Source organism: Neoarius graeffei, chromosome 24 (assembly GCF_027579695.1).
Source record: "Neoarius graeffei isolate fNeoGra1 chromosome 24, fNeoGra1.pri, whole genome shotgun sequence".
NCBI lineage: Eukaryota > Metazoa > Chordata > Actinopteri > Siluriformes > Ariidae > Neoarius > Neoarius graeffei.
Window position 1 is genome coordinate 29,900,130 of NC_083592.1, and position 27,584 is coordinate 29,927,713.

At 41.8% G+C, this 27,584-nt stretch overlaps 1 protein-coding gene across 2 annotated transcripts in view; it reads right to left on the minus strand.

Moving 5' to 3' along the window:
* Positions 1-24,449, minus strand: part of LOC132872795 (uncharacterized) — a 149,109-nt gene extending 124,660 nt beyond the window's left edge. Inside the window, exons 1-6 of one of the 2 annotated variants that reach the window (XM_060907883.1) lie at positions 24,310-24,449; positions 23,923-24,033; positions 15,451-15,500; positions 15,228-15,327; positions 10,177-10,265; positions 5,698-5,809 (exon numbers count right to left, since the gene is read on the minus strand). In XM_060907883.1, the coding sequence (XP_060763866.1) occupies positions 5,698-5,809; positions 10,177-10,265; positions 15,228-15,327; positions 15,451-15,500; positions 23,923-24,033 (462 nt within the window). In that variant the 5' untranslated portion in view covers positions 24,310-24,449. Of the gene's footprint in view, positions 1-5,697; positions 5,810-10,176; positions 10,266-15,227; positions 15,328-15,450; positions 15,501-23,922; positions 24,034-24,309 lie in introns of those variants that run through there. The other variant, XM_060907884.1, reaches the window with a different exon arrangement.
* Positions 24,450-27,584: the final 3,135 nt, after the last annotated feature.

A 27,584-nucleotide genomic window follows, 5' to 3' on the forward strand; every position in this document is an offset into this window, starting at 1 on the left:
AAAGCATTAAGAAGGCAAGAAACTGCACTAATTAACTTCTGACGAGGCATAGCTGTTCTATCTATCCATCCTATCTATGTCATCCACCAGGACGCCCCACTGACAAGACACGATTTTTCCATTGATCTCTGTCCATCATTGCAGTTCGCAGTTCCTGAGTGTTCGCTATTCCAGACTCATTCAGTACATTGTCTAAAAACATGACTTGTCCTTGTCCTCTGTTGACTTTACCTTTGGTTGGTTGCCAGAGTACAAGTTTGTTGGCCATTTCTTCTTCATGTCTTGCACAATGTCCTGCCAATCTCATTCAATGCTGACGAACCTTTGTTGATGTTTTGGGGAGTTCCCTGTACAACTCTTAATTTGTGAAGTGATGTCTCCAAGTGACATTGTGTACCATCCTGAGCATCTGGGTATAGTATCCATCAAGCAGCTTCTCAAGAGTCTTCATGAGAGTCCATGTCTTGGCATCATAAAGAAAAACAGATTCAACTGTGGCAGTGAATTGGCGAATTTTCAGTTTTCTGGAAAGTTGGTAGGACCATATTTTGAATAGCTTGTGACATGCACGCCAGGCCAGTCCCTTCCTCACAGAGAGATCTTTCTCTGCTTTCCATCCAAGCTCCCAAGTATTTACAATTGTCTACCACTTTTAGCTTCCTCCCATCTTTCGCTGTAACCTATACTGGATGATCCTGGTTAAATGGTTGTATTTCCATTTTCTTTGAGTTGCAATGACCAACCTTCACAGTCTCTTCCTCTAATCTAGATAGAAGTTCAGCATCACAGCTGTTAATTGAAAACCATTCCAAGTGACTACCTCATGAAGCTGGTCAAGATAATGCCAATAATGTGCAAAACGTCATAAGGGAAACAGTGGCTACTTTGAAGAATCTAAAATATGAAACATATTGTAACACTTTTTTTTGTTTACCACATAATTCCATACATGTTACTTCAGAGTTTTGATGTCTTTAGTATTCTTCTACAATATAGAAAATAATCAAAATACAGAAAAACCTATGAGTGAGTAGGGGTGTACAAACTTCACTGGTACGTTTAATGGTTTTCCTTTTTTTCTAACTTGACATCTTTTCTAAACGAGAAACAATATTCTTGCTCCAATATTTAAAGCAAAACTCCATTCTGAAACAGATTAAAGGCAGTCAATGAAAGTCCTTCCCATGACACAAGACACGTTGGGCGGTGCTGATCTCCGTTCCTGTAGCCCTCGGCCCCTCAGCTATTACATAGCTAGAGTTAGAGTGGTGGGCTGGTCCTCGGATAACCGCAGGAGTTTGACTCTCTACTCCCATCCCATCGTGGCGTGCCTCACCAGATGGCAGTAGGTACCATTTTTATGATGGTCTTTGGTATGACCCGACCGTGAGTAGAACTCATGATGTCCTGGTTGAGAGGTGGACACACTAACCACCAGGCCAACTCGTGGTACAGATTAAACATGGCATATGTAAATATACGTTTATTTTGACTTGCTTGTTGCAAGAGCTTCAACTCTCCTCCACCATTTCCCAACAATGTACAATGTCATTTTAATGAGAAGTCCCGTGTAGACATAGTGGAAACAGCAAACTTTGGACTCAAAGATCCACAATGCGGGGGCGGCACGGTGGTGTAGTGGTTAGCGCTGTCGCCTCACAGCAAGAAGGTCCTGGGTTCGAGCCCCAGGGCCGGCGAGGGCCTTTCTGTGTGGAGTTTGCATGTTCTCCCCGTGTCCGCGTGGGTTTCCTCCGGGTGCTCCGGTTTCCCCCACAGTCCAAAGACATGCAGGTTAGGTGAACTGGTGACTCTAAATTGACCGTAGGTGTGAATGTGAGTGTGAATGGTTGTCTGTGTCTATGTGTCAGCCCCGTGATGACCTGGCGACTTGTCCAGGGTGTACCCCGCCTTTCGCCCGTAGTCAGCTGGGATAGGCTCCAGCTTGCCTGCGACCCTGTAGAACAGGATAAAGCGGCTAGAGATAATGAGATGAGATGAGATGAGATGAGATCCACAATGCAGTGCAGGTATATGACACAACTGTGCTGAGTTTCCAGTAGAGACTGAGAGCTCGGCTATATAGCGATCTATGAGATAACAAGTGTGATGGCATAGATGGTGGTATTAGAATGAAAGTTGAAGCTTTGGAAGCTGATCAGAAGGTGACAGGTCTGGATGGGGTATAGTACTAAAGCGCCGCTGCATCATTCTCTTTAGGTAGAGCTGAAGTGAGGGATAAATCTCACGGAGACTAATATTGTCAAGGAGATGAACAGCAGTGTGGGTAATGCAGGATAAGTGAAAATAGACCAGCATGTCAATGAAAGAAATTTAAAGTAACAAGAGTGCTCTGACAGCACAATATCCCCCACTCACAACCATGCCATAATTCTGGTAAAATGCAACTGAACTGAATGAAATTGCAATATGCGTATTACCGACATATAACAAAGAATCCTGAAATTCCTCCAAAACTTGTGAGGGAAGTTGATTTCAGAAAGCAAGCACACCTTGATGAAATTGCCAAAGTATAAGTTTGTTAATAACCAAGGGCATAACTCTGGTGAAATTTACCCAAATTAAATGAAATTTCAAATAATGTGTATAAACGTCATATAACAAAGCCTTTTGCCAAGTTTGGTGAAATTCCTCCACAAATTGTGAGGGAAGTTGATTTCAGAAGAACGTACACCCTCATGAAATTGTCAAAGTACAAAGTTATTTAATCAAGGGTCAACTCTGGGAAAATTTTCACAAATGAAATTAAATCGCAATATGCATATTACCGTCATATAACAAGGCCTTTTGCCAAGCTTCGAGAAATTCGTCCAAAAATTGTTAGAGGAGTTGATGTCAGAAGGCAAGCACACCTTCATGAAATTGTGAAAGTACAAGGTTGTTAATCAAGGGCTACAACTCTGGTAAAACGAGACTGAATTGAACAAAAATAACAATATGCGTACTACCAACATATACAGTAACAATGCCTTTTGCCAAGTTTGGTGAAATTCCTCCAAAAATTGTGAGGAGTTGATTTCAGAAGGTGAGCACCCTTTCCTGGGATGGACGGATGGACGGACAGACGGATGGACGGACATCGCCACAACATAATCCCTCTTTGGGCCTTTCGGCCAATGGGGGATTAAAAAAGTGAACTCTATTTCATTGCATAATAAATCTTGGATGCTACTGAACATCACATGTTAATAATAAAGACTAATATGCAAGTCATGGTGGATTTTTCTTTTTTTTTTCAAACCCTTTTGAATGCCAGATGGAAATAGTAAATCATTTCCTAATATAAACAGTGAGAAAAGGTTTAATCAGGGCATATACTACATCATCAGCTCATTCATATCTTGCTGTAGTTGGGAAAATAAAGACCAAAAAGATAGAAACGTCAAACGCCACACAAGATCTTGTTGTTCACTTGTTTTTACATTCATGAGATATTTGTTCAAGTTGTTTTCCAATCCTGGAATGCATCTCTGGTCCACGTCTTCATAACTGCAAGCACCGTAGTGTTACTCTGTTACAATGGTGCAAAAAGCATGGTGTGTCTGCAGATAAAACATGATGACTTCGAGCCAAATTGAGTATGAAAGAATTTCTAAACAAGCAGCTTTGACAGAAAGGCTTCACCCGAACCGGTAATCAGTGTCAAATGTTTGCAAAGATTTCGCATACGGCAGATTATCTCGTCAATCCACAGCTCACAAGGAATTCACAAACCTGCAGTAATACCGTCCGTCACCAAACACACACTCGGATTCAGAGCACATGCGGTGCAAGTGTGAAGAGAGACACCGCTAATCATGCTCAAACACATGCTCAGAGTCGGTAGGTCTTAAAGCTTGTATGCTTTAAGAAACGAGCTGATCTGTTTCATTCGGAGCTCACTGATTGGGTGAGAAACCATATCACCATAGCAACCAGAGCAAAACAGTGGAACCAATCCTAGAACAATATTTAACAGTTATTCCACGAAATCGAGTCATACATGAGTTGATAGCCGACAAGGCACGTAGCACTGATTTGACTGTAAGCCATGTACGACGAGATTGAGTGGAATAACTGTTTTATTCTATCCACATTCACTGGATTTTGAGAAACAGAGCATTTTTATTTTTTTCAAATTCCATAAATAAAAACTTTATACAAAACATGACAATCATTTCTCCTTAGAATGTAAACAAATTGGAGAAATGACTATAGCAATTTGTGAAAAATGCTATAATAATTCTTGAAAAATAAAGATACGTTCTTACCATCAAATATTTTGTTGCTTTTTTGTATTTTTTGTGGTTTTGTTTTCAAGTAGAGTTTTTATTTCATCCTCAGTTGGTTCAGCAACACGCTCCGCCATTTTGTTCTTCTTTAGGGTGTTTTGGCAGTTGGCACACCAACTTAAAGGTGCATTACTGCCACTGACTGGGCTGGAGTGTGGAACAGGAGATATATTTGGGGGGGGACGACATATGACTATATTCTTTTAACTATTTCTGTTTCTTTTAAATACTTGATCATTTTTAGGGTTTTGTTTTGGAGTAGACTTTTTATTTTGTCCTCGGTTGGTTCAGCAACACGCGCCGCCATTTTGTTTTTCTCTACTCATGGTATATGAGCTGATATCCTAGTAGTAGGGCGGCACGGTGGTGTAGTGGTTAGCGCTGTCGCCTCACAGCAAGAAGGTCCTGGGTTCGAGCCCCGGGGCTGGCGAGGGCCTTTCTGTGTGGAGTTTGCATGTTCTCCCGTGTCCGCGTGGGTTTCCTCCGGGTGCTCCGGTTTCCCCCACAGTCCAAAGACATGCAGGTTAGGTTAACTGGTGACTCTAAATTGACCGTAGGTGTGAATGTGAGTGTGAATGGTTGTCTGTGTCTATGTGTCAGCCCTGTGATGACCTGGCGACTTGTCCAGGGTGTACCCCGCCTTTCGCCCGTAGTCAGCTGGGATAGGCTCCAGCTTGCCTGCGACCCTGTAGAAGGATAAAGCGGCTAGAGATAATGAGATGAGATGAGATCCTAGTAGTAGAGTAGCCAATCAGAGCACGCATGACTGCTCATATCCAGTGAATGTGGCTAGAATAATCAGGAATATCTGTAGACAGGACTTAGGATTAGATAGGAAAAAAATGTAATGCGTTAGCAGCATTACTTGCAGCTATTGTTTAATGGTCGGCCTACAGTATATCGATGGTTAATAATAAACAAATAAAAACTTATTTAACAACAACAAATAAAGAATTAACTGTGGCTATGTTGAGCTTTTTGAAAAGGAGACAGCTGGTTAACATTTCTGGAGGATTTCAGGTCTTTAAAACAAGCACTTTATAATAAATCAGTAACTTATTCACCTCGAGAGAGGTTGGTAGGTTTTTAGGCTTTGCCCTTTCCAGTTACATGACCAGCTGTGGGTTGTTTTTTTTTTTTAACTTCAAGAGAGAGAAGAAAGGAGAGCCTGGTGAGGGAATGACTGTTTATAGCTGCTGTACCATCAGTGCCAACAGGAACTAACTTGTTTCACAGACATTCCACAACATTAAAGCGTAAATTAATAAAATATTTACCAAAATGTCCCATTTGTTAAAACGTTATTGTTAATGCTATAAAAATAATTAAAAGCACTTCAGGACGCGTTGTTCTGTGGTTATTTTCCGATACACGCGCCCCAACGTGTTTGATTCCAAACATACTTTACCTTATTTCTGTGCAGCTTCTGTCTCACATCCTCACACTTTTCCAGAAGCTGCGTGAGCTCTGTCCGAGTGATCACCACATCCGCAGCAGGATCCGCGGAGCACAGCAGCGATCTGAGCGCAAACAAATGTTTAATTAGCTTTTTAATTGCCAGTAATAAAGCTATATTAGAGCTAGTAAATGAAAGATAATATCATAAACCCTAGAGTGTCTTCATGATGACAGCCTCGGCTCTGCAGGGACAGAGGGAATTTCATCTCAGCTGACTCATAAAGAATAATCAAAACGCCTCAATGTAGCATTTCAGACACGACAGCCAAGACTGTGTCAACTGTGTGTTCTTTTTATTGAAGCCAGCCCAGTTCTCGGCTTGTTTCTGCCGATCGTCAAGCTGTCATCAAGCTGAAGAGATGCGACTGTGCTTTTGCGGGGTGTAACCAAACGAAATTATGTGAAAGCAAAGTGCCATAATCCTGGCCTTTATTGGATCAGAGGCCCCAATAACAGGCACTTAGAGGCGGCCAGCTGAGCTGATTAACCACACTATCACTTCAGCCCCTGCTGTACAGATCCACAGACCCTAACTGGTTAACACCAGCCTGATTTCTTTAGCTGATCTGAGGTGGCCTGGGCATTTTGCCTGGGTGAGATCTGTGTCGAGCTGATCTGAGATCAGTAAGCCAGATAAAGCAGAGCCTGATCAGTTTTGTATGGTGTCACGCCTTTGGCTGCAGCAACATTTTCGAGATTCTTACATCACATAACCAAGATGAACTTCACATATACACCTACCTGCTTTTTTAATACACCTGTATAGCTGTGCATACTTAACAGTTATTCCATGAAATCGAGCCGTACATGAGCTGATAGCCAACAAGGCACGTAGCACCAAGTTGGTTATTAGCCATGTATGACAAGATTGAGTGGAATAACCATTTTATTCTATCCACATTCACTGGATTTTGAGAAACACAGCATTTTTATTATTTGCAAATTCCATAAATAAAAACTTTATACAAAACGTCCAACAAAATCCTTTCCGCCAAGAATGTAAACAAACCGGCAAAATTACAGTAGCAATTTGTGAAAAATGCGATAATACTTGGGGGGGGGGGGGGGGGGGGACTAGTCTGGCTAACGCGACTTCAAAGCTCTGCGAGCATTTGGTCTGGCAAAGATATTAAGCCCAACCATTTCCCAAAGGCGTGGTTGACCCACCTCCCTGAAATGCCTCAGTTTGCTACTGGTCGAAGCCAGAAAAGGCTGTGACGAAGCTTAAACCAATCACATCACTCTTTCCTCTGACGTATGTGACGCGACGGAAACTGCTTGAGTAACAGGAAGAAGATAAATACCTCCAGGGCTGCTCTTTGCTCCGTTTTCAATGAGAACTTCCCGTTGAATGCTTTCAATACAGCATCTACCGCTGTGTCAAAGGCTTGCTGCTGCTCCATGTTCGTAATGTTTCTAGTGAATGAAGCGCTTCCGGCATAGATTCTGTAAACAATCTATGGCTTCCGGTCGCAGTTCTACTACGTCACTGCCTTGAACATGCCTCTACCCAGGGCCGTTGGAGATGCTCAAAGTTGATTGGCTCCCGATTTTTCGGGAGCTTGGAAGAGCTGGAGATAGCTTGTCTTGCCAGACTAAGCTCGCAACAGGCCCTCGTGTTGCGTCACACTTAGGATGGGCGGGCCCAGGCTGGGGGGGGGGGGGGGGGGGACCCCATCCTTACCAAATATTATTCCATATTTTGTTGCTTTTTGGGGGGGGGGTTGTTTTCAAGTAGAGTTTTTATTTCGTTCTCGGTTGGTTCAGCAACACGTTTCGCCATTTTGTTCTTCTTCAGGGTTTTTTGGCGGTTGGCAAACCAACTTAAAAGGTGCATTACAACATTGTATTCTTTGAGCTATATCTGTTTCTTTTAAATACTTGATAAAGTGATGTACCTGACTTGATGCACTCCGCCATTTTGTTTCTCTCTACTCATGGTATATGAGCTCATAATCTAGTAGTACAGTAGCCAGAGCATGTGATTGCTCATATCCAGTGAATGTGGACAGAATAAATGCAATTATCCAAATCAGCCAATTATGTGGCAGCAACGTAATGCCTAACATTATGTAGATAGGTAGCACAGATAGCTGCTTCAGTTCATGTTCACATCAAACATCAGAATGGGGAAAAATGTGATGTGGAATGGTTGTTGCCAGATGGACTGTTTTGAGTATTTCAAAAAAATGCTGATTTGGTATTTTCACACATGACCATCTCTAGAGTTTAACAGAATGGTGCAAATACAAAAAAAAAAGGCGAGCAACAGTCCTGTGGGCAGAAACACCGTTGCTGATGAGAGAGGTTCGAGTAGAATGGCTAGACTGGTTCGAGCTGACAGGAAGGCTATGGTAACTCAAATAAGCACTCTTTACAAACGTGGTGAGTAGAAAAGCACCACAGAACATACAACATGTCAAATCTTAAGGCAGAAGAGCTACGATGGCAATAGGCCACGTTGGGTTCCGCTCCTATAGACAAGAACAGGAAGCTGAGTCTACAGTGGGCACAAGTTCACTGAAACTAGACAGTTCTGATGATTGGAAAAAGACCAGGTCATATATTTTTTTTTTCCCCTGATCTTCAACCATTCTAAAGTAAACTACTCCAACACTGAATGAACACTGCATTATTATTGATTATATGAATAAATAGCAGCTTTTATTTCTGTAAATACATTCAAATCATGCTTCACATTCTTAGCGATAATAACCTTTATTAAAAACCATGCTAAACATGATATCTGTTGCTTTTCTAGATGTGAGTGAGGAAAAGCTGTTCTACACTGACTGACTAATGACAGCACCTTGTAGGTGACAGAAGATGAGTGTAAAGTCACAGAAACAGAGACAGGTACAGCCCCAATTCCAAAAAAGTTGGGACGCTGTGTAAACTGTAAATAAAAACAGAATGTGAAGATTTGCAAAAATCATGGAAACCCTGTATTTCATTGAAAATAATACAAAGACAACATCAAATGTTGAAACTGAGAAACGTTATTGTTTTTTTGAAAAATATATGCTCATTCTGAATTTAATGTCAGTAACACGTTTCAAAAAAGGTGGGACGGGGGCATGCTTACCACTCTGTTGCATCACCTCTACTTTTAACAACACTCTGTAAATGTTTGGGAACTGAGGAGACCAATTGCTGTAGTTTTGAAAGAGACATGTTTTCCCATTCTTGCCTGATCTACAAATTCAGTTGCTCAGCAGTTCGGGGTCTCCTTTGTCGTACTTTGCACTTCATAACGTGCCAAATGTTTTAAATAGGAGACAGGTCTAGACTGCAGGCAGGCCAGTTTATCACCCAGACTCTTTTACTACAGAGCTATGCGGTTTTAATATGTGCAGAAAGCGGTTCGGCATTGTCTTGCTGAAAGAAGGAAGGCCTCCCCTGAAAAAGATTTTGCTTGGATAGCAGCATATTGCTCTGAAACATGTATATATCATTCAGCATAAATGATGCCTTCCCAGATGTATAAGCTACCCATGTCATGTGCACTAATGCACCCTCATACCATCACAGATGCTGCACTGCAAAAAATTATATCTTGGCAAGTGAAAATATCTTGAAAATAGTTGAAACAGTCTAACATTTCCTATTAGAAGAATAAAAGACACCAATTCTGAGATTATTAAACCTAGTTCTAGATTGCAACCAACTTATTCTAAGATGTCTTCTCAAGTAAAAATATCTGTCCATGCAGCAAGATAATTTCACGAGTATTAAGTAATTTTCTCCTCAAATTCAGTTTTCAATTTTTTGCAGTGTGGCTTTTGAACTGTGCACTGATAACAAGCCAGATGGTCCCTCGACTCTTTAGCCTGGAGGACGTGGTGTCCATGATTTCTAAAAATAATTTCTACTTTTGAATCATCAGACCTCGGGACAATTTTCCACTTCACCTCAGTCTATCGTAAAAGAGCTCGGGGGCTGTGTTTCTGGATATTGGGGTTGTATTTGAGCGATGTCATGCTGTATGCTTGTCGTCACGCACAACCAGTGTGCATGCTAAAATATAATAAACCCATGTTCTGACCATCATTCAGTCTTTTTCTCTGTCGTATTACATTCAATATGGATGATGTGTAATATGTTTTCTCAAGTTCCATATCAGTATAAAGTTACAGATATCAGATACTATAAGATGAATTATAACTGATACACCAGATCAATCTTCATACCGCTCACTACCGCTTGGGCCTGTTTCAGAAATTTCACACATTTCTAAGGGAAATGCTTAAAGATTCACGCTATCAAGCTGCAGTCAGTTTTCCTTTTAATTCGGACTGACGCATCGCTTGAAATTTTATTCACGTCTAAATCAAACAATTCTGCTTCTATGGTGACCTGACCAGAGGATGAACAAATGCAATTTGCAGTCAGGTCACTGTACTGTAGCCTCGCCACTCAGTCAGCATACCTTAATCTCTGTGTTAGAGGATCAAGGGCTTTCTCCACATCCTGTCTGCGGCAGACCTGGGAGCTCAAACCTTCAGACAGCAAAATCACCTGCAAAGCAGTCAGGACACATGCAGAATGCATAAAGATGGATATCAGGAAGAGTGAAAATGATGACAGTAGGTCTGTCCTGATTCACATTTATATTACTCCCCCCCCCCCAATCAGTGCTTATCAATTTACTAAAAACAGCTAAAAGAGCAACAGTGCAGACTAGGTGGAGAACAGACACCTGAAAGACTTGACGAGGATTCACAAATTCCTTTAAAATTTTATTTACTGACAGTAAGGAGCATTCAAGTGAAGTTGAATATTAAGTCGTCTCTTGTACTGCCATATACACATCAGTGCATATTAGCAGTGGTGCTACACATAAACCCCACAATGCCAAAATTGTGTCAGTTTCTTAAGCGCTACATGACAATGCATATGTATGTATGTGCTCACTACATAGGCTATAATTAATAGTTATTCAATGAAATCAAGTCATACATGAGCTGATAGCCGACGAGGCGCGTAGCAAAGAGTTGGCTATAAGCCATGTACAACGAGATTGAGTGGAATAACTGATTTATTATAACCACATTCACTGGATTTTTGAGAAGATTTTTGTGTAGTGTGTTGTTTTTGTTGGTTCTGTTACTGTCCTGGATTTGTTAATAGTGATGCTGCATTTTTCCTTAATTAGTATAGTATGTGTATTTGTATCTCATTCTGTTTTATGTTACCTGCCTAGAGACTACAGATGAAAATGAGCAATTATGCTAACTCCGGATTATTTACATTATGCATTTTATATTACTGTTCGTGAATGTGCACTGTCCCTATCAAATAAACTAATAAATAAAATAAATAAATAAAACAGAGCATTTTTATTTTTTGCAAATTCAATAAATAAAAAAAAATTTACACAAAATGTCTGACAAAATCATTTCCACTTAGGCGGACTTCTTAAAAACCTATCGATGGCTGCACGAATTGACTTTAGTGTTGTTTTTTTTTGTAGAAAGTGCCATCTTGCTGTCGTGCCAAGGTATAGAACAGCTTTCGTCATTTACAGTACAGCACAGATATCGTAAACACTGATATTGTAAAGTTATGGATAATGTAAAGTGATTTTCATTTCCCGGCATAAAGTCCATTAAATATGATATAAAACTTTTGGCTTATCATAAACTTGCTTATCATAAATTTTAGGTATAATATAAAGTCATTTTGATGTCCCCAGGGGCCATAAATTACACTTATAATAAAGTTTTCCTGTCAAGCACTCCAGAAGCCTGCAAAGTTATCTTAACTCAGAGCCCCCACTGTGGATTCAGTACAGAACCAGAAGACTTTGTCAATGCTGACAAGAACGTGGAGACAACATCCAAACTCACAGATGAAGAGATTGTGACAGAAGTTCAGAGCAAGCCAGAAGAAGCAGAAGAAATATCTGAAGAAACATCTGATGACTCTGACAAGCCATCATATGCCAGTGCCATGGCAGGTCTCAATCAACTTCGAAGGTACATGGTGGCCCTCCCTGGACGACCCCTTCCCAAGATGCAGCAATATTTGAAGGATTTGTTAGCTATTGAAAATGATCTTGATGTCAATCACCATGTGATCAGTGTCAAACAAACCACAATCAAAGATTTCTTCTGATGTATTGGTGTTACTATTAAATATAATGCATGTATGTGTTATGTGTTTGCAAATAAAGATTGAATTTGAAAGTGTGTTTCTTTGCTCTCTATTAAAAAGTGACTTTAGGCTTATCATAAAGTTCTGATATCATAAAGTTTTTTCCAATATCCCAAGGACTTTACGATATCAGTGTTGTACTGTATTTAATTCTTCCTTGGACATTTCAGTGATGTAATTTTCAAACTTCTTTGAGCTTTTGAACCAGTCTAAAAAAATTCAAATTTTAAATGCTTAAATATGAAGAATGTAAACAAACCGGCGAAATGACAGGAGCAATTTGTGAAAAATACTACAATAATATTAATAATTCTTGAAAAATAAATAAGAGAGGTTCTCACCATCAAATACTTTCATTCCATATTTTGTTGAATTTTTTTTGTATTTTTTGGGGTTTTATTTTCGAGTAGAGTTTTTATTTCATCCTCGGTTAGTTCAGCAACACGCTCCACCATTTTGTTTTCCTCTACTCACAGTATACGAGCTGATATCCTAGTAGTAGAGTAGCCAATAAGAGCGCGTGATTGCTCATATCTAGTGAATGTGGATAGAATAACAATGTATATGTATGTACTGGCTGTGCTCACATAGAATATAACAATGTATATGTATAATGTATTATGTGTTCACGACATAGGGTATGAAGTGCTTGCTGAAATTTAAATTGTGTACATGTAATATCAATTTTAAGTCACATGCTTTTTTTCTATACTTGATAAGGTAACTTAATTTAATAAATATATATTTTTTAAATATATGTGAAAATACAGTCTGGATAAATGCCCATACAGGTTTTCCTACATCAAAGAACATCTAGGTTTCTTCAGTGGAAAAGTGTCGAAACTTGTGATAGACTCATGTTAGGTCATTAAATATTTAATATGGGATCCTAAACATTCAAATGTGATTGCTTTTGCCTTTAAGAATGAACATTTTATATAATTTCAAAGAGTGAAATATATTCAGAGATTTCTGATAAGGTGCATGCAATGTAACTTTCACTGGGTTTTAGAGTAAAAGATTTAAAGGTGGTCCTGAACATCCAGTTCTCATTCTGAAGGTCCACATCACATTTTTGGGTAATTAATCAATCAAATCAATTGATTAATTAACTAACGGCAGACGGCCTTTCAGATTTTTCAAGTTTAAGTCATAAAAAGAATTTTCCTTGACACCCAGTTATTTTTGTTTAGTGGACCGAAAGCTACCAAATTCAAAACACAGACTTCTATTTTTTTTTTTTTAATAGAACAATTAATGAATTTAGGGCCACATGGCCCTAAATTCTCCGCTAATTTTTCCTGCTTCACCATGACCCAATTCAAGATAGTACATCATGCATCACATGGTGGGCTTTCCCCGCTCACACAAGGCATTGTGGGATACAGATTTGAAACAGGAGAGAAAAATGGAGGACGCAAATGAAACGTGAAAAGCCGACTACAGTAACGGAAAGCGAGACGAAAAGGCGTTATGTTGTGAAGGAAAGGAAACGCAGGACCAAACTAATAAATATCAGTGGTCAGTGAGCACCTCCATGTGATCAGCTGTTCATTTAGCGACAGAATGATGCAATTCTCAGTGCACCGTCAAAGGTAAACCAGTTCATGCGCACACGGACTTCCTCTGTCTGCTGCGTGAAGCAAGCGATTTCATGCACATTCTTTGCTCAGGAATCCCCTCAAATTAAATCACTTCCCAGCCACAAAATGTCCTTTTTTTTTTTTTTTTAGATATTACAAAAATAAACATACATCACAATGACCAAATTTCAGAGGGAACTAAATTTCACCGATTTTATAGTCTGGCTAACGCGACTTCAAAGCTCTGCGAGCATTTGGTCTGGCAAAGATATTAAGCCCAACCGTTTCCCAAAGTGCGTGGTTGACCCGCCTCCCTGAAATGCCTCAGTTTGCTACTGGTCGAAGCCAGAAAAGGCTGTGACGAAGCTTAAACCAATCACATCACTCTTTCCTCTGACGTATGTGACGCGACGGGGCTAACTGGTAGATTAAACTCTTACCGAAGCTGGTCGGGAGCAAGGTGAAAACGTCCTTCCTTTCAATAAATACCTCCAGGGCTGCTCTTTGCTCCGTTTTCAATGAGAACTTGCTCCATGTTCGTAATGTTTCTAGTGAATGAAGCGCTTCCAGCATAGATTCTGTAAACAATCTATGGCTTCCGGTCGCAGTTCTACTACGTCACTGCCTTGAACACGCCTCTACCCAGGGCCGTTGGAGATGCTCAAAGTTGATTGGCTCCCGATTTTTCGGGAGCTTGGAAGAGCTGTAGATAGCTTGCCTGGCCAGACTAAGCTCGCAACAGGCCCTCGTGTTGCGTCACGCTTAGGATGGGCGGGCCCAGGCTACCGATTTTATGAAATTGAAAGGCCGTCTAGCTTTAAAGGTAAAGGTGTATCCTGAACAGTACTACATCAAGACGAGGAAAGGTCCAGTATATCTACAGTGTGTAGGTAATAGTTAAAATGTAATCAAGTTAAAACGTAACTCGGCTGAATGTTACAGTACATACTATGGCTCGTGTGGATTATGTATCTGAGGCTTCAGTTTAATTGTCAGTGAAGCTGCAAACATGATCAATAGTTTAAAAAAAAAACAAGAAGACAGAGTGATATATATCCCCCGCCCTATATACCAACTTTCAAGATATTATTTGTCACATTTTTCAAGTTCTGCTGCAGGAAACCAACCCTACCTCTTTACACTGACCTCAGCAGCCCATGGCATAAACCCACCGGACCTTTGGTCCAGGGGAGCTAAAAATTAATATTTCTCACATTTCTTCGTATCAAAAGGCACATATACATTACTTAATCAACACATACCAACTTTCAAGACCATACCACTCATAGTTTTCAAGTTCTGCTCCGGAAACAAAACCTACCCCTAAGACTAACCTGAGAGACTAAGTCTGAAATTGTTTCCATGGAAACATGAAAAATTTAAATTTCTCAAATTTCTTAGTATGAAAACGCACATCTACATCACCTTGTTAACATGTATACCAAGTTTCAAATCCGTATCATGAATAGTTTTTGATATATGCTCAGGAAACAAACACTGCTCTTGGAAACTAAGTAAAAATCCATTTTCTATGTAAATTTGAAAAATGCTTTTTTTTTCAAAAATCCAAAATAGCAAAAGGCACCAGTTCACATGTTGCTTGATATGTATACAAAGTTTCATGAAGATATCTTCAGTGGTTTTAAAGATATGGCCCAGAAACAAAAATGTGACCGGATGGACAGAACCCGTTTCTACATAAAAAGTGCATATTGTGGTGACAAATACAGCTCTTCGATACCTGTCTTTCCAGCTGCATGACCTGAGCCTTGAGCAGGTTCACTCTCCTCTCATCAAACTTCTCCTCCTTGGCCTCCTGGAGGAGCTGCACATACTGACACCTGAACACAGAGGCAGATGGTGATGTCATGCAGGAGATATCTGAAGGACTCTTCTCTGAGGAGTCCTTTATCAAGGAAACTGACAAGCTTTGGGGAAAGTAAATACGAAGTTCCATCTGTTACCTCAGGTCTTCATACTGCGTTTTCAGCTTGGCATTTTCCCTTTTGTGTTTCTGCAATAAAGTTTAAGTGCACATAAATGAGGCCATGACCTCAGACTGTCAGAGGTACCAAACATTATCATTTGGATAGTAACAAGTGAGACATGGATTTGTACATTCGATGCTCGACATTAACAGTGTGTTATTGCTGATGTGGTATTTTTTCTGTGACGAGCCATTTGGATTTTTGAAGGAGTGTCAACTTCTGGTGTCAATTTCAGTCAGAGAGAGAGAGAGAGAGAGAGAGAGAGAGAGAGACACACACACACTCACACACACACACACACACACACACAGAAAGACAAAGAGGCAGACAGACAGACAGAGAACGAGGGAGAGAGAGAGAGAGACAGACAGACAGACAGACAGACAGAGAGAGAGAGAGAGCTGGAGAGTTTCACAGATGCTCCACAACACTGAATGCAATTTTAAATGGAAAAAAGGTTATTAAATGATGTGTTGCTCATTCACAAATTAAAAAAAAAAACTGTTTGTGTAAGCAAATTGCTGTGGTATAAGAGGAATAAAATGCTTCAGAATATACTGATGATAGAAAACCACAGCGTCAGTGATGCGGTAGCTCACACGGCCGTACCATGAGAAACTAGACTTTTTTTTTTTTATAATTAGCCCGTCAGGATGCAGGCACTTACTGATGTAATTGCAGGAAGAAGCAGCGAGCAAACAGTACAAAGCCAAATCATGAAGCAGAAATCATAGTCAAAAGGCAGGCGAGGGTCGGTCGATTGGTAAACAGGGAGACGTAGGCAAAACAGGAAGCATAGATGAAAAGAGGAAAGTGAGAGTCGATAACAGTAGAGACAGACAGAGAAAACAAGGCTCGGTATGGACTGAAAATTCAGAATGATACTTTGCACTGAGGCAATGTCAGAGAGGGACTTAAGTAGCGTTGTGGTAATGAGCAACAGCTGAAATCAATATTCTGGTGACAGGAGGCACTGCGAATCCTGGCTGTTATAGTTCTGGGCAGCCATGTTTGTAGTTTGATTCACGCTGTTGACTTCAGTGCCTCTACTGAAAGAAGACCCCCCACCGAGGAGTTCCCTCTGGGAGCTACATTCTTCTTGGGGCGCCCTCTGCCCCTAGGTGCGGGTTTGTCAGGGTTTTAAGCATGAAATTCCTGCTTCATCAGGGGGTCCAGGACATCCTTGGCCGCTACCCAACTTCTTTCTTCTGGCCCATAGCCCTCCCAATCTACCAGATACTCAATTTGACCTCTTCTGTGTCTAGAGTCAAGTAATCTGTTAATTTGGTAGATGGGTTCGCCCTCTAGACTCAGTGGTTGGTGTTCCTGGACTGGAGGGTTCTTGGCTAGTGGGCCTGGAATAGCTGGCTTGAGACAGGAAACGTGAAAAGTGGGAGATATCCAACTATGAGGGGGAGCGCTAGCCTGTAAGAGACCTCATTGATTCTTCTGAGAACCTTAAATGGGCCGATGTACCTTACTTGCAGTTTCCTACAGGTGTTGGATGATCTGAGGTTCTTTGTTGCGCCCCATACTCTGTCGCCAGGAGCGAAATCAGGGTTGCTGCCCCTGTGTTTGTCAGCATATTCCTTGTACTTAGCATTGACTGTTTCGATGCGCTGATGTACTTGCTCCCAGATGGCTTGGCTACGTAAGAACCAATCTTCAATGACTTGGACCTGGGCTGGGGCATCGTCCCAGGGGAACAAGGGTGGTTGGTAGCCGAGTATGCACTGGAATGGTGTCAGGTGCACCGCGGAGTGCTTCAAAGAGTTCGGTGCATACTTGGCCCATGGAATAAAACGTGCCTAGTACCCTGGGTTCCTCATGCAAAAGATTCACAAGAAACATCCAGGCTCCTGATTTGCCCACTCAACTTGACCATTAGATTGAGGGTGATATCCTGATGTGAGACTGACTGAAACTCCCAGCCGTTCCATGAAGCTGGACCATAGCCGTGAAATGAACTGTGGACCTCGGTCACTGACTATGTCCTCAGGAATGCCAAAGTATCTGAAGATGTACTGAAATAGTAACTCGTCAGTCTGGAGTGTGGTAGGCATGCCAGGTAGCGGGAATAGCTTTAATGCTTGAGAATCTGCCAATAATATCAATGATAGTCGTGTTCCCCTGGGAAGGCGGTAGATTGGTAATAAAGTCCAGGCTATATGAGACCAGGGTCTTTGGGGTACTGGAAGAGGGCAGAGCTTCCTCGCTGGTGAGGTGTATGGAACATTTGCTTGAGCACATTCGGAACATGATGTAATGAACCGATTGATTTCTGTGAGCATGTTTTCCCACCAATACTTATTACTTATTTGGTAGGTTTGTTGGCTGCCAGAATGACCAGTAGCGGGAGACGTGTGTGCCCAAGTGAAGAGTTGTCCTCAGAAACGTTTCGGAACGTAGAGTAGACCAGGTGAAAGATTCACCAGAACTGTGCTGGGTTGTGAGTTTCTTATCTATTGGTCTAGGTCCCAAGTAATGGATTGCATAAAGCAGTTGGGAGAATTTAATGGGTAGTAGACTCCTGGTGAGACGGCGAGAAGGTATGAGATAGGGCATCAGCTTTAGTGTTTCTTGATCCAGGATGGAACGATATCATGAAATTGAAGCAGGTAAAGAATAGGGCCCACCTAGCCTGATGAGGATTGAGACGCTTGGCTTTCTTGAGGTACTTGAGATTCTTGTGGTCAGTGAGGATGGTGAAGGGATGAATGGTTTCCTCCAGCCAGTGTCTCCATTCATCTAGAGCAAGTTTGATAGCTAAGAGTTCTTGGTTCCCGACATCATAGTTTCTTTCAGCAGACGTGAGCTTTTTGGAGAAAAAGGCCACTGGATGGAGTTTGTGTTTCTCGCCACACTACTGGGACAAGATCCCTCCAACTCCTGTATCAGATGTGTCACCTTCGACAATGAAGGGTTTAGTAGGGTCAGGATGTTGCAGAACTGGAGCTGAGGTGAACGTTTCCTTGAGTCGCTTGAAGGCGTCTTCAGCTGAGGGTTTCCATTGCAGCTTCCTGGGTCCCTTTTTAAGCAAGGCAGTGAGTGGAGCTGCAGCCATGCTGAAACCCCGAATGAAGCGACGATAGAAGTTAGTAAAACCCAGGAATCATTGAAGTTCCTTGACAGACATGGGTACAGGCCAGGACATGATGGCAGAAACCTTGGAGGAGTCCATGCTTACCCCTTTGGAGCTTATGATATAGCCTAGGAAGGACATTTGATTTCGGTGAAATTCACATTTTTCAGCCTTTACATATAGATGGTTATCTAGTAAGTGTTTTAGAACCGCTCTGACATGTTTTCTATGACTCTCTTCATCCGGAGAGTAAATCAAGATATCGTCGATGCAAGCTATGACATATCGTCCCAACATGTCTTTAAGCATGCTGTTAATTAAGCACTGGAAAACGCTGGGTGCCAAATAAAGGCCATATGGCATTACCTGGTATTCGAAGTGTCCAGTGGTTGCACTGAATGCGGTTTTCCATTCATCACCCTTCCAGATTCTGATTAGATTATATGCACTGCGTAGGTCAAGCTTTGAAAATATCTTGGCTGAACGAAGTTCTTCTAAGGCAGACGGAACAAGAGGCGGGGATATGGGCACTTCACAGTTACCTGGTTTAAATCCTCTATAATCAATGCACGGCCTGAGGCCACCACCTCGTTTCATGATAAAGAAGAAACCAGCGGAAGCTGGGGACTTGGAGGAACAAATGTATCCCTGGTTGAGGGCTTCCTGGATGTACTCTTCCATGGCAGCATGCTCCTTCTGGGACAGAGGATATATTCGACCGCGTGAAGGTGACATACCTGGTAGAAGGTCGATGGCACAGTCGTATGGTCTGTAAGGTGGTAGACCACAAGCCCTCCCTTTGCTAAAGACCTCCTTAAGGTCTAGGTAACACTCTGGGACGTTGTTGATGGAATCCGGCTGTGGGCTTTCGACTGACATGGAAGAGATGCATAATTGAGGGCAAGCAAGACAATGTTGAAAACATATGGGAGACCATTGAAGAATTTCTTTGTTATGCCAAGAGATTAATGGATCATAAAGTTGTAACCAAGGATACCCCAGAATAATGTCATGATGTACAGTGATAGTTACATAGAGGGAGATTTGTTCTGAATGGAGTGCTCCCACCTGAATGAGAACAGGAGCAGTCCTGATGGTGACCTGACCGTCACCTATGGGTCCTCCGTCAATGGTTCAGATGCTGAGCAGACTTCGCAAAGGGATTGTGGGCAGGTCATACTTCTGGACAATCATGCAGTTGAGGAAACTTCCCTCTGCCCCAGAGTCTATGAATGCAGACAGGGCGTGTGTGGAAGATACCAACTTTAACAATACAGGCACTTTAAAAGATTGTGCACTGAATTTATGATCAGGACTCACCACAGGAGTCGCAGGTTCTGCTGGCTTGGAGCGTGGCGGACGAATGGGACACTGGTTTATCCTGTGCTCTGAACTCCTGCAGTAAAATCATAGTCCCGCTTCCTCTTTTCTCATTCAGCTCTTCTCAGGTGAGTGTGGGAAAATTCCATAGGTACACTCTTCCGTATGACAAGCTTGCCCAGAGGGTTCCCTGAGAGAGGGCTGACCGGTGGGCAAATGATCCAGCCAGATAGCCAGGTCAATAATAGAGTCTAATGTCATGTTTTCATCTCTACACGCCATTTCACTGAGTACCTCCAGACGGAGACCCTGACAAAACATTGCTTTCTAGGCCATCTCGTTCCATCCGCTGGTTGCGGCAAGGGTCAGAAAATCCAAAGCATATTCAGCCACTCTTTTAGTGCCCTGTTGTATGGTGAGGAGACTTTCACCGACTTCAATGCCCTCAGATTCATGATCAAACACTCATTTGAAGAGCTTGAGGAAATGCTCATAAGAAGTCATGTGTTCTCCTCCTTTTCCCCATACAGCGCTAGCCCACAGTAGAGCCTTACCCATGAGGAAGGTTAGGAACTTGGCAATTTTGTGTTCATCAGAAAGACAAGGCATGGTGGAAAAGTAGAGAGAGCGCTGTAGCAAAAACCCTTTATAGGTGGTTGTGTCTCTGGGGTACTTTTAGGCACCTGGGAGATGCAATGCGGCACTGGAAAGTGTCTCAGGGTGTGGAAGGAGGGCCTGCAACATCACAGTTGCAAGTTGCGTCATCCATGTGTTAAGGTCAGCAAGCATCTGCTGATGTTCTCCTAACAACCTTCCCTGAGCATTCAGTGCAGTTTGTTTGGCTTCTTCTGTTACACCCATTGTAGGTGAAGTATCCTGTCAGGATGCATGCACTTACTGATGCAGTTACAGGAAGAAGCAGCAAGCAAATAGTACAAAGCCAAATTGTGAAACAGAAATCATGGTCAGAAGGCAGGCGAGGGTCGGTCGATCGGCAAACAGGGAGACATAGGCAAAACAGGAAGCGTAGATGAAAAGAGGAAAGCGAGAGTCAATAACAATAGAGCCAGGCAGAGAAACCAAGGTTTGGCATGGACCGTAAACTCAGAACGATACTTCGCACTGAGGCAATGTCAGAGAGGGGCTTAAGTAGCGTTGTGGTAATGAGCAACAGCTGAAATCAATATTCTGGTGACAGGGGGCGCTGAGAATCCTGGCTGTTGTAGTTCTGAGTGGCCATGTTTGTAGTTTGATTCACGCTGTTGACTTCAGCGCCTCTACTGACATAGCCAAGTTGCTCTTCATGAGAACAATTACATCTTCCAAACAATACAATCAGAATCAAAATCCAGTAAAAACTCAGGGAGGAGTAGCGATTTTCCTCAAAGTTCGTTAACCGGCCTAATTAGCAACTCGTTACTGAGAAATCACAAAACCAAGGAGTAACTTTTGTGCAGACTAATTAGATCTTCCAAACAAAACAATCAGAATCAAAATCCAGTGAAAACTCAGGGAGGAGTAGCAATTTTTGTGAACTGTGGATGGACAGACAGACGGCTGACGGATGCCACGTTATGGCAATAGCTTATCGCCCTACAGCCAGTGAGCTAATAATAATTGGGGTGCCATTATTTTCCAATATCAACCACTGCATTGTTGATTATTTTTCTATAACAGCATGTCCTGCTTGATTTACTCATTATGTATATACAAAAAAAACAGGATTGTGTAAATAGACTGAGGCTTGAATTAAAATTATAGCCTGATTAAACAAGGTGTTAATTTTTTTGAATAATCTGTTAAACAGAAAATAATACGGTCACAATCTCTGTGTTCATGTGATGCACAATGACCGAGGTGTGATATTTTTGTAAGGAAACAAAGCGACATTTGAAGGAAAAAGAATATATAGTTTATCTTTGTCATCATTTTTTCATCTGACTAAGCCTATTCCTAGACAATTTATAGTCTTCATCTGTCCACACTACAGCGAAGAGCTACAGTACCGATACTGTACCGGTACGAAACCCATACATTTGTGGGTTTCGTACCGATACAGTTATGGCCCTTTTCCACTACCCTTTTTCAGCTCACTTCAGCCCGACACGGCTCGCGTTTCGACTACCTCAGAGCAGCACGACTCGGCTCGCTTCAGCCCTACTCAGCACCAAAAACTCGCACGGTTTTGGAGTAGGGCTAAAGCGAGCCAAACTGAGCCGAGTGGAGCTAGGGGCGTGAGGAGACACTCCCCTGTGCACTGATTGGTGAGGAGGTGTGTCCTCACATGCCCACACACGCCCCGCAAGCACGCTGGGATCTGTAAACACTGTAAACTCGGAAGAAGAAGAATTACGAATTACGAGAATTTCTGAAGCCTTATGCGCCTCGCCTCATCTATACGCTCTTGCCAGTATCTGTTGGCGTTGTCGGTGACAACAAGCCACAGCACCAAGACCAGCAACACTAACGACTCCATGTCTTCCATGTTTATTGTTTACTATCCGGGTCGTGAGACTACCGCTTAAAAGGTCACTGATGTCACTGTTTGCGCTGCCTAACGACATCACGTGACGTCCACCCACTTTTGCTAACTCCACCCAATGTGTCCACCCACTTCCAGCCAGCACGGTTCAGCGCGGTTGTAGTCGAAATGCAACTCCAACAGCCCCACTCGCTCGACTCAGCCCAACTCAGCACGGTACGGCTCAGCCCAACTCAGCCGCGTTGGTAGTGGAAAAGCGGCATTATACCGCTACAGTACCGGTATAGTTGCTAGTGTGGACAGGTGTTGCGGTACGAAAGTAGTATCGTATCGGTACAAAATCCCTAGTGTGGACAGGGTATAAGTCTCTGTTACAAAGAGTCCTTATGCGCTGTGACTGCGCTCTAATCAGGAACAGGTGTATGATAATTAGTCCTAATGGCACTGCATGCAGGTTGCATTCTGCGGCTGCACACTCCTATTATTCTCTATAATAGGAGCCTATCCCAGCTGACTGTGGGTGAGAGGCGGGATCATCGCAGGGCTGACAGAGACAAACAATTATTCACACATTCACACCTACGGTCAATTTAGAGCTATCAATTATCCTAACCTGCATGTCTTTGGATTGTGGGGGAAACCGGAGCACCTGGAGAAAACCCACACAGACACGGGGAGAACATGCAAACTCCACACAGAAAGGCCCTTGTCGGCCAGTGGGCTCGAACCCAGAACCTTCTTGCTGTGAGGTGCTAACCACTACACTACTGTGCCGCCCTCCCATTATTCTATTCAGGTTTATTTTGTGCCCTTGCAAATATTTTGCTCATACACTCATTGGGAGCTCCACTTTTAGGCAGTTTCTAAATACAAATATTATATATTAATTACCTCTGACAACTTTTGTTGGATGAGGTTATGTTTTCGCTTCCGTTTGGTTGGTTGGTTGTCTGTTACTAATCTAACTCAAAAAGTAGTGAACAGATTTTGATGACATTTTGAGGAAAGGTGGGCCATGGGACAAAGACCAGTCGAGTAGATTTTGATGCAAATACAAATGGGTTGGCAGAGGTATGAACTCTACCAAGTGCCCTTTTAGTTATAAATACAAAAGCTTAAGATTTTCTTGTTATATAATTTGCAGAAAATTCTGCTTATTTCATGAATTTATTTTCTCGAAAGACAACATGTATCTGCCAATAAAATACGAGACATAAAATGACCAATAGTAAGTGTAGTCATGTTATTTTATAAATTCGATTGATTCACTTGACATCATATTGGCAGTGATCTTTTATTTAACACCTTGTTTGTGTTTTAACATTCCTGTTCCTGAACACTTACTGAACTAACATTAGCTACTTGTTACACTCTGGCATCTGGTTGCTATGGTAACACTGACACAAAAGGCTGCTCGTCTCTTGTGCAGGCATTTGGTTCAGATTCTAGGTCATTTGACTGATTTGCAATCAGAACAGGTTTATTCAGGACTGATGATCTTTGCGTGTATAAACAGTCACAGGAACAAAACATCTGCTTTTGTGTTTTTCATGACTCGCTGTACCTCGGCATTCACTGCCTTAGCCTCGGCGTGTGTGTTGAGGGAGCATTTCTCCAGATCACGACTGATTGATGAGCTGCTGTCCAGCAAACGCTTCCCCCTACTGAGCGCCATCTGGAAATAAGAAACAAGAACAAGGCTGAAGATACAGGAGGAATCCAGCAACAAGTCTATTTGGCGTATTAGTTTTGATTTATTAACCTGTGGGATCTAAAGTGACGTGTTTTAAAACCCTGCAAACAATTACGCCAAACATGAAAATAATATCCGTTTAATCCGGGTCAACATTTTACATAAGAACATCTATAAAGAATAGCGTCCAAAGAACCATCCGGAAGAGCGCACTGCTGCATTAGCACGGATCTTTCAATAAGTGTGAAGCAGACCCACCTCCTCAGCTGCAACACAACTAATGAGATCATTTATTTATTATTATTATTTTTATTTCAACCCTTTGCTGGATTTTTTTCCCCCCGAAGTCAAGATTTCTCATGAAAATCATTCATTCGTCTGGCACCGATGGAACATTTTCTAGAGAAGCAAAGGGAGACAGAGAAAGAGAAGAGGAACAAAGAAATAAGGTGGGGGAGAGAGACAAGAGCGAAAGAGAACAGAGGAAGAGCGCTCGAGACAGAGCGTGAAAGAGGGAGAAAAGAAAGAGAGAGGGAAAGGGAGAGAGGAGAGGAAGAGAGCAAAAAATAGAGGGGGAAGGCAACGAGAGACAAGGGAAAGCAGAAAGAAGCAGTTGAGAGGAAGAGAGTTGGTGAGAGAAAAGAGGGAGAGAGAAGTGGAGCAGAGTGAGAGAGAGAGAGGGAGAAATAGAAAAAACAGAAGAGATTGAGTGCAAAAGACGGAGAGAAGAGGAAGAGAGAAAGAAGGTGGGAAGAAGATGGAAGAGAAAGATGAGAAGTGGGGAAGTGAGAGGGAGATAGAAAAGAGGCAGACAATGAAAAGAGAGAGGAGGAAGAGAGAGAAAGGGAGAAAGGAGAGAGAGAAAAGAGGAAGAGAGAGAGGAGGAAAAGAGCAACAGACAGAGAGAAAGGAGGAAGAAAGGAGAGAGAAAGAAAAGAGAGAGAAGAGGAAGAGAGAGAAAGAAGAGAGATAGGAGGAAGAGAGAACGAAGAGAGAGAGATTAATGGTAATTTATGGGCCGAACATCCTGTGATGACCTCAGCCCCTTTGATTTCCCCATCTGCCCCCCCATTACCACTTTCCAATGGATTAGCACATCAGTCTCATTTACAGCTGAAGCTCCTTTAAGATTCTTGCCAAGAAAAAAAAGCTCTCACTTCTTTCTTTCTCTCTTTGTGTCAAAAAAAGAGAAATACGCCTCAAAAACAGAAAGAAAGAAAAAAAAAAGAGAGAGAGTGAGCAGAAGTGTGAGAAATGCTGTGTGTGTGGTTGTGCACATCTGGCCCAGCCAGTATGTGAGGTGTGGGAACAGGCCGGTGGGCCGAGTGCTCTAATCCGTGCAGTGCCATCTGAGAGAAGTGTGAGCTGCTGGAAAGAATTACAGGTCAACACATGCTTTCCTGCCTCCAGGGCTGTGAACCTGACTGCTGGAGAGGTCGCGTCTCATCACACTACAGCCCATTTACATGAAACAAAGTCATGACAAAACACACAGTGACACGCCGATAGGGGTTCTCACCAGTGACTTCGAAGTGGTATGCACTTCCTTTTGGAGGCGGGGCGACTTTTCAAATGCATTTCTGTCACGACGCAGACATGCAGCAGAGTGAGTGAGGGGAATTACCGCCATCTGGACATCACTGAAAGTGTATAAATACTGTGGAATACAAGACTGGAATTTCACCCAGTAATCAGATTATTTACAGCATGAATACACCAGGCTAATCCATGTGTTCGACATACACCTCATTTTAATATAATCTGATTGTTATAATTAATATAATCTGATTGTTATGAACTTTATTATAACCGCCTGTCACACAAGTGAACGCAAGCTTGATTATCAAAAAATGCAAAAAAAAAAAAAATTGCAAGTGAAAATATCTTGAATATAGTCAAACTTATATAGTGTTTTCTATCAGGGGCTTCAAAGTTTGGGAGAATAGCAGGGTACAAATAATTTACAGCAGGGTGCAAAATGGTAAAATGTCTGCCAGCGGCAGACATAATGCACGCAAAGCGTGCAGGGATGGATGGATGGATGGATGGATGGATGGATATATGCAAGTACGAATTTTTCATGGGGCGGGATGGTTTGGAACAGGCCATCTAAAATTGGGATAACATTTACCCGGGACGGGTATTTGAGGCGGGTCGTCTAGCTTAAGCTTGATTAGCGTTGCTACGCACGCCAGTGTTTCCCACAGAAATTTTGGAGACTATGGGGGCAAGCCATGGGGGAGGCGTGGGGGTTGTTTAAAATTGAGTGATATGTTAAATATTAAGTTATTACTGAAAAACTATTGATTAAAAAAACAGACACTGAGAAATGGTCCTATAAACAACTTTACCAATATAAAAGATTACCAGGACTACAAAAATGCAGAATAGGCTTTACTTATCCAAATGCACCTGTTGGTTCAAAAGTTAAAGTGCAGAGAACCTCACAGCACAACATGAAGTTACCTTAAAATATAAATGCCTCAGCTTTCATGTAAGAAAAAAAAATATTAATACAAGTACTGTGTGCAAGCAGTCTCTCCTGAAGACTAAATTAAACAATAATTATAAACTAATAAAATAAATGGCTCAGGCTTCATAGAAGAAAAAAAACAATTTGAACAGAATCTTACAGTATGACGCTGAAGCTGCCTAAACAATGGAAAATAAAATACCATTTTGGCAAAAACGTTGGCATCCATTAATTTCTTGTATTAAGTAAAAAAATATGTTGCCAGATACTGGAGACATTTTACAGCCCAAAATATGTTCAAAACCCGCCAAAATGCACTTAAAACCGCCCAAATTGGGCAGGAAACCGCCCAATCTGGCAACACAGGGGCAGTAATGGCTGCACTCATGTCGAGGATGTAAACACAATCTGTAAACACAATCTGGCAACACAGGGCAGTAATGGCTGCACTCATGTCGAGGATGTAAACACAGTTGACGCGGCAACGGACATACATGACATAGTGGATGTAATTTACGTTCACAACTTTTTTTGCTGTCAGAAATATTTAATATTAAATTTTGTGACTCGACTGACAATAGCCGGCGGCATAACAAGCCATAGCCGGCGATTTGCCGCTGGTGACCGGCTACTTTTGAGACCGCTGTCTATTATTCTATCCACATTCACTGGATATGAGCAATCGTGCACCCTGATTGGCTACTCTACTACTAGGATATCAGCTCATATACTGTGAATAGAGAAAAACAAAATGGCGGGGCGTGTTGCTGAACCAACTGAGGACGAAATAAAAGCTCTACTCGAAAACAAAACCCCAAAAAATACAAAAAATAAAAATAAAAAAGGAACAAAAGCATTTGATGGTAATAACGTATCTTTTTTTATTTTTCAACAATTATTATTATTATTATTATTATTATTATTATAGCATTTTTCACAAACTGCTCCTGTCATTTCGCCAGTTTGTTTACATTCTAAGTGGAAATAATTTTGTCGGACGTTTCGTAAAAAGTTTTTATTTATCGAATTTGAAAAAAAATTAAAATGCTGTTTCTCAAAA